The sequence below is a fragment of the Manduca sexta genome, chromosome 3, assembly GCF_014839805.1.
Source record: "Manduca sexta isolate Smith_Timp_Sample1 chromosome 3, JHU_Msex_v1.0, whole genome shotgun sequence".
NCBI lineage: Eukaryota > Metazoa > Arthropoda > Insecta > Lepidoptera > Sphingidae > Manduca > Manduca sexta.
In genome coordinates this window covers 890446-904384 of record NC_051117.1, presented here as the reverse complement: position 1 = coordinate 904384, position 13939 = coordinate 890446, and the positions used below count along the sequence as shown (strand labels likewise).

Genomic DNA, 13939 nt, shown 5'->3' with positions numbered 1-13939 from the left:
AAGTTAAAGTTTGTTTCATGTTCAAGCAGTGCTTTGTTATTTAAAACTAGAATAACTGTTACTAATGTTCATAAATAGTGTACCATAGGCTACCACCATATAAAACGAGTTATCACTACTTTAAAAGAGAGGTAACTTTACAATACATACACTAAAAATAACTAAATAAACGCTCGACCAGTCATCGAACCCGCGCAATTTACTCGAAGGACGCACACGCGACACTGCACTGGGAACACTCGCACACCTGCGCAATCTCATGGATTTTAACCTTTGAGAATCTTACGTTTCGTAATGATATTATCAATCATGTATAGCTTGGGGCGTGATGAGTAACACGCGAGTATCGTATGACCCAGATTAGATTTTCGGCATGTCCTTTTAATGGTCAGTTTTTTAATAAGTGTTTCAAAATTTAATACTAAATCGATGCTTCGATATCTAATTGAAGTGAATTTAATTATGAAGAAATAGTTGATAGTTAATAGTTCTTAAAGTCTATGATGTTTACAAAACATTTGATACTGTAGAAGCCATTGGAATATAAATGATTTATTTATTTATTACTCGTGGGCCCCTCAGACATCCTGCCACAGCTCCTTTCACGTGAACCGGCTTTTATGTAAACTAATTTCAGCTTTAGGTCCCGACAACGGCGCATTCTATCGGGTCCGAATTTATTCTTTGATTCAAGGTGGAACTAACACATTTTTTCAAAATTATTCTTTGATATATCCTATTCTGATAATTAGGAACACAGCAAAAAAATCAGTTAAGCTGATCAAGCCTTTAGCAAGCAATGCTCTTACATACCTACATGGGGTAACTGATTTTTATTTATATTCTAGATTTGATCACAACATAAAGTTATTAATAAACAAACAAAAATTAAATGGTTGCACAGATTTCCTTTTTTAAATTGATTCCACAGACATTCCTTTTGCAAAAACATTTATTTTTCTACAAAAAAAAAAATAATTACCTAATTAATATTCTATTTTTAAATTCAAAATGCCGTTATTTTTAAAACGCACAACAATACGTATTACGTAAACGTTTTAATTAAATAAAAATCCCATCACCCGTGATCGTTCGCTTACGAATATATAATCCAATTATCCATTATTTTCGCTTTTCATCGCGTGCGTTTAATTGCATCATTATATACGCGTTATAACGCGCAAATCAATTAAATGTAATGTATATGAAATTCTGAAGTGATGCGCTTGATTCTCTAGAAGAGTGATTGATGACATTAAATATTATTTAGTCATTAAATATATTAATAATACTATACTTATTATATACTGCCCGCTGCTGATCGCGGGCTTCGTCTACTATTGTGAGGGCTTAGTACATACTCCACCACGTAGGTCCAGTGCAAGTTCGAAGGCGTCACATACCTTCGAAATTCTTATGTTTTCCTTCACCGTTAAAGCAAGCAGTTAGTTATAATAATACTTTTTATATTTATGCGAATGTTAGAAATTGAAATAAAAGTATGCTTTGCAGGTTTTGTGGTCATGGAGACTACAAAGTTTTCTACATGTCGGGAGAAAATTGTAATACAAAAACCGCAATAAATTCCGCAAAATATATTTATATTAATATAATAATATTACTAAAATCTAATTTGTATATAACCTATCTAAGAGCATGCATTTAAAAGTATTTTTTATACTAAAAAATATTATTTTATCGTGATTTATTTTGCAAACAATTAAATTCTATTACAATTTAAATTTAGAACACTACTACAAACCTTTTTTGCAAACATTAACCCTAAAACGGTTAACAGTTACTTACAGCGGTCGCATCGGCCCACAATACGTGACATCTTTATGTATAATAGTCGATAATTTCGCTGTCCAACCCTGTTTATCGTTGACCGTTAATTAACTTTCAGGTAAATGGTAACTAAAGTGTTAATAAGGGTACAAATTACCCCGTTTTTATATGGACGTATGCTACGTGTATTGTGTGCACGATACCGCGGAAGATTGTTCCCGTAATGACGGGTTATCAGTTTCGAATTTGCATTCATAGTTATTTACGATTTTCTACTTTATGGATGGAAGATAGTATAATGACTGGGATGTTTTCGTAGTGGTTTGCCGTTTGACTAAACATTGGTGTGTACGCTCGAGTGATGCTAAGTCCAATATAATGTCCTTAAATTATGTTATAGGAAGTAAGACTGATATTGGAGACTTACTGGAGCACCAAGATTATGATCATTCCTGTATTTACTATTCACAGTTGGTCACGGGTCACATTTACCACTAAGAGATTTTTGCTGAATGAATCATACTGACATACGACAGGGATGACAAGTATTTTTTTTTATTTACGCGTTCCATTTTCAAAATCATCATAAAAATAATGGCCGAAACTTTGTTATTATTTTTTTAAGATAACGCATTCCAAATTCAAAAACATTAAACTATATTATAAATGGGCGAAAATTCCATCCGGCGCGCTTCATTAGCCGTCAGGTTATCGCGTTTGCACAGCGGTGCTGATTTAGAACTCCGCCGCGTTTTGTTTCCGCCCCTTGGGCGAAAAAATCCGCCCCCATGTTACATTTTAAGTTATTGCCGGAGATTTAAAATGTATCGGAGGGCGTTAATCTCTGACACCGTGTGATTGATTGCTGTTGTAAATGATTAAAGGTATGTTATAAGTTTGAATTAGCGTCGTTTCGCACTATTATAAATGCGAAAGTTTGTGAGAATGGATGTATGTATGTTTGTTCCTCTTTCACGAAGAAATTACTTAATGGATTGGGATGAAACTTTACAGTAATATTGATTATACACCAGAATAACTCATAGGCCACAATGTACAATGATTTTGTGTAATTTGGTCATAATATAACGATACATATCAAGTAAGTCGGAAAAAAATTATCCCGTAAAACACCTTCACGCGGGTGAAGCCGCGCGCGAAAGTTAGTATATAGCTCATCAATTAGCAGTCTGTAATGTACTCTATTACACTCACTTTAACGTTAACTTTCACTTTACCGATATCCGTTAATATTAATGTAAAATGTCAAACCACATTCAAAGTTACATAATTTGAAAGCAGATGCAAGATTCTATTATATAAACCCATTAGTTATGGATTACACGGATTTGAACCGGCACCTGATCACAAATGAGCTTAAATGTATTACTATATTTTTAAGAATATATGATTTAAAATTACGCTACAATCTTTCAAACGAGAACATAACACTGCTTGGCGGCAGAAATAGACATTGCAGTGGTACCTAGACGGGCCCTCACAATACACCTACCATTTAATAATAATAATAATAATATCAGTCCTGTATTAAATACTTGCCCACTGCTGAGCACGGGCCTCCTCTACTACTGAGAGGGATTAGTCCACCACGCTGGCCTAGTGCGGATTGGTAGACTTCACACACCTTCGAAATTCCTATAGAGAACTTCTTAGATGTGCAGGTTTCCTCATGATGTTTTCCTTCACCGTTAAAGCGAACGATAAATTCACAAAGAATCCACACATGATTTTAGAAAAGTCAGAGGTGTGTGCCCTTGGGATTTGAACCTGCGGACATTCGTCTTTGCAGTCCGTTCCACACCCAACTAGGCTATCGCCGCTTTACTAGGCTATCGCCGCTTTCCTACCTTCACCTACCATTTATCGAGCTTTAAATCAAAATTTATTTTTAATGCCAGAAATTATTCAATTCTTAATATTCATTCACAAAACCCGATACCCATCTGTCTATTGCTTTATAAAAACGATTTTTTGTAAAGTCATCAGTCAAACAACCGGTTCGGTGTAAGGGCGCGCACACGTATGCTTTTCATTCGAATTCCGACACATAAACCGATGAATCCACCTTAATATCCGATTGAAAGCAAACAATCCTTGCATTTCATTTCATTCGTTCAGATTTAGGGTTGGCAGGTTTGATTTTTTTTTTGTTTTCATTTTTGAATATGGAAGCGACGTCAAAGGAGTCAAAAGAATATTCAATATGTGATTTCGAAATACAAATCTTAACATTCATTATATGCAAACGTTTTCTATAAATTCTTCACTCATTAAATGTCAAACTAATGACATAAGCTGTCAATAATATTTTGAGACAACAAAATAGCGACTCTGTTACGATTTAAATTAGATTAATTATAATATTATACAAAATAGTCTAAAGCTATTATTTACAGCTGCAGGCATTCAACATAGCATTTAGAGCCAATAAAGTACATACAAAGACACGATTATAATTATTTATAAGGGAAATAAACGACAAATTTAAATTGTTCGTATTCATTCACCATTTACACAAATTGTAAAAAATAGTACACCAAGTTTAAATACATTAAACAGATTATAAAAAGCAAGGCCGCAACCTTGGTCACTAATATTTCTTATTTAAGGTTATAGCTTAAGGTCCATTTTTCATACATTTTGTTTCACCTTTAATCTGGGTAACTAAACAAGTATTGACAAGTAAAGAATTTAAATTCACGTCTAGTTAGTGATTAGTTCTCGTAGTTGAAAGAAAAACGTAAAAATAATTAATATGCATGGATATTTCAACTATCATCAACTATCAACTACGAGAACTAATCACTAACTAGACGAGAATTTAAATTCTTTACTTGTCAATACTTGTTTAGTTACCCAGATTAAAGGTGAAACAAAATGTATGAAAAATGGACCTTAAGGTATAACCTTAAACTAGCTTTTAGTACGCAGTCGAAATCAGTTATAGGAAACTCAGTGTCTGTATATTATAACTATTTATTATATTATAGATAAGTCTATTAAATGTCTTAAAAACGTATATTCGCTATATAGTCCACATTCATGTATCCCGGCACAATAAAGTGACCACACTACTCGATGTAATATAATGTAGACAAAAATTAAATTCTCCCAATTAGAACTATTGGGTCCATCGATGGTCGCCTTAATGATGGCAACCCTACTCATTAGTCGCTGACCACAAAACGAATCGTCAGATTTCTCGTACATAAATTTTTTTACATCGCCAACCCTAAAAATTGAAACGTAGTATCGAATGAACGAAACGGACGGTTTCAAACAGTTCTTTTTTTAAATCCTCACAGTATTTCGGGAATCCTTTACGATCGCTCGCTCGGATAGTGTGTATTACGCCCTATTAACTTTGCATACATCGCGAAATAAAATCGTTTTAATGAGACGAAATACGGGCTGCATAATCGATTAAGCGATAAAATATTTTCCGATTTTGCGAATATTGATGACCGAATGGTGTGGTAATTCGGAATTCGTTAATCTATTGTTAGGAACGGTAACGATTTTGTTTAAAATAAAAATTTATAATTCTAGTTTCCTAGCTTCCACTAGTCAGTTCATGCAACTTGATAGTTTTTATTATTTCTTTCGTGAAATAATTGTCCCTTACGCGCACTTAGTATTCATTAATGAACCTCAATATGACGTGTGATCTACATAGAATTTATTAGTACATGTTAAGTCTCTTGTATGTGAGAGTCCACTTGGGTAGGTACTATCGCAATGTCTATGTCGACAAGCAGCAGTATGTAGTGACTGTTGTGTTCCGTTTTGAAGAACATTGTAGCCAGTGTAACTACTGGACATAATGAGACTTAACATCTCATATCTCAGGATGGCGAGCGATGCGGAATACCAAACAATACTTTGCAATTCAAGTTGTAGGATGGTGTTACTGTTTATGGTCGGTCGTATCGCTTACCATCAGGCGAACGGCAAGCTCGTCTCGTCATTCAAGGAAATAAAAAAAATAGACATTAGGGTGGTACCTACCCACACCGCCCCACGAATATGAGAGACCCACCAGTAATTTCGATTAAATCCTAATTTTGATTATCACGAATTTCGAGTGTAGATTCGTTGATTACATTCCAGATAATGCAACTAAGCTTGTTGCATAATTAATACAAATATTTAAAATGAAGAAAACAACCCCAAAATCCATAACAGTTCATTATGAACCACGATTGATTGATCAAAAGTGACTGCCAAATAGTTTTGGCAAATCATCTGGCAACCCTCGTTCATTGTTTTGATAACTAGCAACCCTTTGTATTGATGCAACCCTTGGTGCGCATATGGCGGGGGTGCTGGCCGTTTATCTAAGCGCTGTTGAGAATTAATGAATTTTTGGCCGCCATGAATGGGAACATTTGGTTTGGAGGTGGATTGGTTCGATTCTCGGTTGGAGATTCTGTTTACGGTTTAATGATTTTATAATATAACCGTAAAGTTTATTTAATCCTACTAATATTATAAATGCGAATGTTTGTGAGGATGGATGTATGTATGTAGGTATGTTCGTTCCTCTTTTACGAAAAAACTACTGAACATATTTGGACGAAACTTTACAGTAACATTAATTATACATCGGAATATCACATAGGCTACAATTTATAATGATTTTGTGTAATTTGGTCATAATGTAACGATACATATTAAGTCGGAAAAAAAAATATCCCGGAAAACTCCTTCACGCGGACGAAGCCGCGAGCAAAAGGTAGTATATTATACTTCATATGTACAAAATTAAAATTTGTATATACTAATCATACCCTCATATTTCCAGAATAAAGGCCAACGCTAAGTGTTCTGGTGCCCGAGACCTGGATATCTTAACTCCAACTATAGCTTTAATGTCAAAGCATTACTCCGTTAAGGGGAAGTACTACGTTACAATTAATTAGTGACGTCATCGGTCAAAGGTTTTTGAGGCGTGAATAAATTTGTAAGTTATACTTGCGTAAGTTGTACGTAAGCTGTTAATAGCGAAAAATATAAGTAAATTAACCAATTGACGAAGTTTCATTAGTAAGTTTTTGCTAAATAACTTACGCAAACAAAACATAAAAATGTAATGTTTGTCTTGTATTAACAACACTTACCTGTAGAAAAATAAGGAAGAAATTTGAGCCGACGTTAAAAGGTGTATTATCAGCCAATATTACATTTCGGTCGACGACTTTCCAAGCTTATTGCAAAACGAATTTACCGTAGTCATTGCCATTAGGTGTTTTCGATATCAAAATCTACATAAAATTCCCATCCTGGGATTCAAACCCGGGAACTTTACACAACCCATATACTCCACTAAGCCAATACGGAATATAGATAATTGTACGAATATATAAACTAAGTTATACTTAACTAGAAGAAATAAAATGTTAATTGGAAGCGGAATGACTTACCTTTCTTCCCTTTGGCGATACATGAAAAAGAAAGAAATAAACGTTAGTTGCGGCTTAGAAGGAGATAAAGCTTAAGCACTAAGTAGCTAGTCTAGGCTTACAGTCTTAATTAAAGTAAGACCTAAGTACTTATATATAGTTTAAAAATTTTGAACAGGGTTAAAAACAATTCGTGTTTATTTTTAATGTACCAAAAATCCAACTGAAGTTTCTCAGAATCAACATAATATTTACCAACACCAAAACTATGTTATAAATATTCTATGAAAATAATACTTTTTCCAACACATTAAATACTATATTATTAAAGAATTTCAGTAAAATTCAGAGAAGACTAACAGCTATTCACAAAAAAGAAGAAAATGTTTTATATTAAAGCCATATAATTAATAGTACAAAGGAAATAAGCATAAAGAATATAAGCAAAAACTTTTAATATAATTAGAGATATATATTTTCCACATTTCTCACAATACAATACTATTTATTGTGTTATTCTATTTTAAATCTTATTTCAATATACATAATTTCCGTTTGTGATTCGCTTACACCTTTCAATAGTAGTGGTTTGACGTTTCGCAAGTCACCGTGCTGTCAAAGCGGCGATAATGAGATAAGCACGCTATAGTTATACATGTAAGATTTATAATAGCTTACCATATGAAAATGTTCGGCCATTCGGTACGTATTGCATTGAATAATAATATATTTAAGGTTTTCTTATAAATCAATAATAGTGTAGGTAGGTGTTAGACTCGAGTGTAGCGGGTAGAAGTAATAGAAGTAAAGTCCACACGTAAAGAGAGTTTATTTGTACAGAGTAAGAGTACAATTCACACAAGAGTAGAATAGACACACACTACAAGAAAGAAGGAGAGAAAATAAAGAGAAAGTCTACAGCGAAACGAAACGAACAAAAATACTATGAACGGTTAAATAATAACAAGCGTAAGCGACCGCGAGAGCGTGAGCGATCCGCGCCGCATGCGTCGGCTGACGGCCCGCGGTCGGCCGGGGGCTACGTGACCGGCGGAGCGTACGCGTCCCGCCCGACCGGTTCATGTGACGTAGGGCATTGTTAGCTGACCGCTATATATATCGAATGTTGTACCATTTGTACATTGAAATGTTATTTTACAATTTTTATTTTAATGATAATAGTTTAGTATATTTTATGTTTATTAATTTAAGTTTAGTTTTACAATAGTATTTAGGTTTAAACAGATTGATTATTAGTTTTAAGTTTATTTTATTAATTTATAATTTTGTTTATAAAACTGATGTTTTGTGCGGATAATGCCGCCACATCACCCCCCCCGAGAGACCGTCCTACGGGCGATAATAGTTTGGTAGGCGTACAGATCGGCCTGACCTGGTTCTCGTGACGCACGGCTTCTCGGCGTCAAGGTCACTGGGAGTCTGTAGTGGTTGGGTGGTGTCTTGTGGCGTGTTGTGTGTATGTTTGTTTGTGTGTGTGTCTGTATGTGTGTTTGTATGTGTGTTGGCTGTGTATGGGTCACGCAGTATGTAGGCCGGCTTAACGCGGTCTATGGATACTGTGACCGACTTACCATTCAGGAGAATAGTGATCACCTTCTCGCTTCTCTTAAGTACCTGATGGGGACCAGTATAAGCAGGTTGAAGGCGACCGCGATTGATTTCCTCCCTAAGAAAGACATGCGATGCCGTGGCTAGATCTTTAAACACAAAGACACTACGATTGCCATGACGTGATGCTTGCGTCGGCCGAATTTTACTCGCAAACGACCGAATTCTAGATAAATAATCCGTCACGTCACTGGAGTTGTCAGGTTGGGAGTGGAAGAATTCTCCCGGTAACCTAAGTGGCTCGCCATAAACGAGCTCCGCAGAAGAAGCTTGTAAGTCTTCTTTATACGCCGACCGGACGCCTAGAAGAACTAGTGGGAGGGATTCAACCCAATTGTCATTGCCGTGGCAAGTAATGGCAGTTTTCAATTGCCTATGGAACCTCTCCACTAACCCGTTGCATGCAGGATGATATGCCGTCGTGGTCCTGTGCCGGAAACCAACCAGGTCTGACAGACGTTTAAACAGCGCAGATTCAAACTGCATGCCACGGTCAGTAACAATGTTCGTGGGGCATCCGAAACGCGCTATCCACCCATTTACCAATGCATTGGCAACGGTCTCGGCTGTAATGTCGCGCAGTGGCATAACCTCAGGCCAACGAGTAAACCTATCGACGGCAGTGAGGCAATACCGATATCCATGAGACAGTGGTAAAGGACCGACTAGGTCTATATGGATGTGCGCGAACCTTGACCCTGGCAATTTAAAGGTGCTGACGGGTGACGAAACGTGGCGAGATATCTTGGCTTTTTGACAAGCCAGACAAGCTTGCGTCCAAGTTCTACAGTCCTTCCTTACGCCAGGCCAAACAAACCTCTCAGCCACAAGTCTGGCTGATGCTTTGGCTCCTGGATGACTAAGGGAATGCAGGCTCTTGAAGACGCTGTGTCGCAACTCCTGAGGGACATATGGCCGGGGAGTGCTGGTGCTCAGGTCGCAGAACAGTTCAGCGTCCAAACCCGGTACGTTGACTTTTTCCAGTCGTAAGGATGTGTTACTATCCAGTAATTGCCTCAATTCGGAATCTGTTTGTTGCAGTATTACCAAGCGGTTTAAGTCAACCGGCTGAGCAATTTCGTCAATTCTGGATAGTGTATCTGCAACCACATTATCCTTACCGGATATGTGTCTGATATTCGTGGTAAATTGGGATATAAAGTCCAGGTGCCTGAACTGTCTGGGTGAGCAGTTCTCCTTGCGGGCGTGGAAAGCATAACAGAGTGGTTTGTGGTCTGTATATACCACAAAGTCCCTAGCCTCGACCATATGCCTGAAGTGTTTGATGGCTTCATAAATTGCCAGCAGTTCCCTGTCATAAGGTGAATATTTTTGTTGGGAAGGACTGAGCTTTTTGGAGAAGAACGCAAGTGGTTGCCAAGAGTTATCTTCTCCCAACTGTTGCAACGCTGCTCCTATTGCCGTATCAGAAGCATCCGTGACTAGCCCTAATTTGAATTGGCTATTAGGATGGGCCAACAAGGCAGCCTTACATAGGCCCTCTTTGCTGGCTTCAAAAGCCTCCTGCTCAACCTCAGTGAACGTGACGGGTTGCGAACCTTTTACGGTACCCTGAAGTAACGCATTTAGGGGAGCTTGTTGTTGGGCAGCGTTTGGGATAAATCTGCGGTAAAAATTTAGCATACCTAAATATCTCCTCAGCTCTCTTGCGGTCTTCGGGACTGGGAAGTTTTGGATGGCCTCAACCTTAGAGGGAAGCGGTGTGGTACCTTCAGCGGTAATATGGTACCCTAAAAACTTTACCTCTGGAACACCAAAAATACATTTTGAGGTATTTATAACCATGCCGTAGTCCTTTAGTCTCGTGAAGACTTCTCGTAGGTGGCGTTTGTGGGTTTCCTCATCGCTAGAGAAAACTAAAAAATCGTCTAGGTATGCGTAACAAAAATCCAGCCCACGCAGCATCTCGTCTACAAATCGTTGGAAGGTTTGAGCAGCATTCCGAAGACCAAAAGTCATGAATGGGAATTCAAAGAGTCCGAATGGTGTTGCTATTGCGGTCTTTGGAATGTCTGCAGGGTTCAATGGGATCTGATTATAGGCCTTTACGAGATCTATGGTGGAAAAAATTTTACACCCAGAAAGACTATAGGCGAAGTCATGTATGTGGCGGATAGGGTACTTGTCCGGAATGGTCCGTGCGTTAAGCATCCTATAGTCGCCACATGGACGCCATCCGCTGTTCTTCTTAGGGGCTAAATGCAATGGAGAAGACCAAGGTGAGTCGGAAGGTCTGGCTATGCCAATTTGGAGCATAGTAGCAAACTCTTCCTTGGCGATCTTTAATTTATCTGGGGCCAGCCTACGTGGAGTACATGTTACTGGGGGACCCGGTGTGGTGCGAATAAAGTGTAAAGTGTTATGTTTGGGCAAGTGATGTGTGCCGGATGGGCGAGTGATGTTGGGAAATTCCTTTAATATGTCGTGATATACAGACTCACCAGTGATTACCTTTACCGAAGGAACGATGTCAGGTGAGCACGCAGGTGAAGCCACTGCAACAAGACTAGTCGTGTTATCGATTAGTCGTTTGTTACGACAATCTACCATGAGGTTAAAATGGCATAAAAAATCAACGCCTATTATCGCCCTCGTAACGTCCGCAATAATAAATCTCCAGACAAAGTCACGACGCAGCCCTAGGTTTAAATTAAAGTTAATATACCCGAACGTTTTAATTCTGCTGCCGTTAGCGGCACACAAGTCGAAATCCGTTTCAGGGAGGCGTCGAGCCCTAATTCTGGAGACCGGGAACACACATAAATCACTCCCCGTATCTACTAAAAATTGCACTTTAGTCCTAGAGTCCTTAACAAACAGGCGACCCGTATTTGGGCAATCGTTCGTCGCCATTATCGATCGCCCGGCACTTTTCCCGCGAAGTCGCACGGTTTAATGCACCGTCTAGCTTTATCGCCGAACTTCTGGTGATACCAACATTGGGGGTACCGTCGGTAGTTGGACTGCGACCTAGTACTGGAACGTGGACGACGAGTCTGGGAACGTGCCCTCTGTGTCGGACGGGATCTCCTAACCTCGGCAGCCAGCATACGGACCTCGTCCGTCAGCATTGCAATCTTCTTGTCCATGACTGCCACATCGTTGTTGCCGGCCGGTACTTGACTCGATGTCGATGCAACTTGCATGTTGGGGGTAACCACATCATGGATTCGGTCTGCCAAATCTGCTAACTCCTCCAGCGACGCCTTCGGTTGAGACGCGATTATAGACTGGGTAGTTTGTGGTAGACGGCTCGTCCATATTGACCTAAGGAAGTCATCAGGTACTCCTGGTCCCGCAAGGTTTTGCAGGTGACGGGCGAACTGCGATGGCTTCCTGTCCCCCAGTTCTTCGTGACTAAGAAGCTGCTTAATCTTCTTGTCCCGAGAATCCGACAATCGTCTGATTAGCTCTACCTTAAGCTTATCGTATTTGCCGGCGGCTGGTGGTGTAGAAATGACGTCTTCGACTTCCACGGCATATTGCGGATCTAACTGGCTGATCGTGTGATAATATTTTGTCGTATCACTGGTGATATTAGATAGCGCGAACTGTGCTTCCAGCTGAGCGAACCATAATGCTGGTTTCTCGGGGTAAAATGGGGGTACCCGTATACCCACGCGGCATGACTCAGCGCATTTGGTGCTACAATCTTGCTTATCTTCGCTTGCCATTGCTGCGACTCTTCTTGCTGAACGGCTCGGGGTCACCACTTTGTAGGTATGGGTTAGACTCGAGTGTAGCGGGTAGAAGTAATAGAAGTAAAGTCCACACGTAAAGAGAGTTTATTTGTACAGAGTAAGAGTACAATTCACACAAGAGTAGAATAGACACACACTACAAGAAAGAAGGAGAGAAAATAAAGAGAAAGTCTACAGCGAAACGAAACGAACAAAATACTATGAACGGTTAAATAATAACAAGCGTAAGCGACAGCGAGAGCGTGAGCGATCCGCGCCGCATGCGTCGGCTGACTGACTGCGGTCGGCCGGGGGCTACGTGACAGGCGGAGCGTACGCGTCCCGCTCCGACCGGTTCATGTGACGTAGGGCATTGTTAGCTGACCGCTATATATATCGAATGTTGTACCATTTGTACATTGAAATGTTATTTTACAATTTTTATTTTAATGATAATAGTTTAGTATATTTTATGTTTATTAATTTAAGTTTAGTTTTACAATAGTATTTAGGTTTAAACAGATTGATTATTAGTTTTAAGTTTATTTTATTAATTTATAATTTTGTTTATAAAACTGATGTTTTGTGCGGATAATGCCGCCACAATAGAGTAGTTTTCTATGTTTGATTTAGTTTATTATTTTATATGTAACAGAAAATAAAATTAAAAAGAAATTCTGCTGTGAAATCACCATCAAAATTGGTCGAAAAATAAAGCAGTTATTCACATTTGAAATATTGTTGTGAGCAAAACTGGGGGCGTGGTGGGGATAACGTGCTGTCCTTTTCTCACTCACGCAGCGTTATGGCCGGTGGCATTAGATGACGTCACATTTCAATATTACTGTAATTTGACAGCTTCCCTCTCCAACTTTGAAAGCTTAATAACTTATTTATTATTGCGTGGATTTTATAAATTCTTTTACCAATAGATTTTGGATAAAAATATTTATTGATAAATGTATTTTAAAAAAGTCGTCAACTACCCCCATTGATGACATGAGATTTCAATACAAATTAATGTTAAAATTTATTCGCCATTTTAAACTGCCTCTTAAAATATAATAAGTCTCCAACAGAACAATATACTCACGCAATTAAACAAACATTCCGACATGGCGACCGTTATTCTTACGTTCAAAAATCTCAAGCATCAACCCTTAAACAAATTAGGTACGCACATTTCTCGTTGGGCGCACGCTTCACTGGCACCGAAATGTCGGGGCCTCCGCGACCCCCGCGCCTTAACAATTCCCATCTAACCCCCCCCCCCCCCCCCTCCCCCGAGAACTCCTTAAGAGGAAATAGCCCTAGATAGCTGTCGACTATTACCGGACAAAGTTCAAATTTGCTCAAACTACCCACCAACTCGGTCGGTTGTTTGACCTGAGTGATTTC

The 13939-nt window shown here is 38.7% G+C and overlaps 1 protein-coding gene across 4 annotated transcripts in view; it reads right to left on the bottom strand.

Annotated features, from left to right (window-relative positions):
* The window catches only part of LOC115450223, a 616159-nt gene that overhangs the window by 51874 nt on the left and 550346 nt on the right, over positions 1-13939 (bottom strand). For 2 of the 4 annotated variants that reach the window (XM_037439735.1, XM_037439738.1), the window contains exon 3: positions 7233-7241. The exons of 1 other annotated variant lie outside the window; for it this stretch is intronic. In XM_037439735.1, coding sequence (XP_037295632.1) covers positions 7233-7241 — 9 coding nt within the window. Of the gene's footprint in view, positions 1-7232; positions 7242-7889; positions 8142-13939 lie in introns of those variants that run through there. One more of the 4 variants, XM_037439742.1, reaches the window with a different exon arrangement.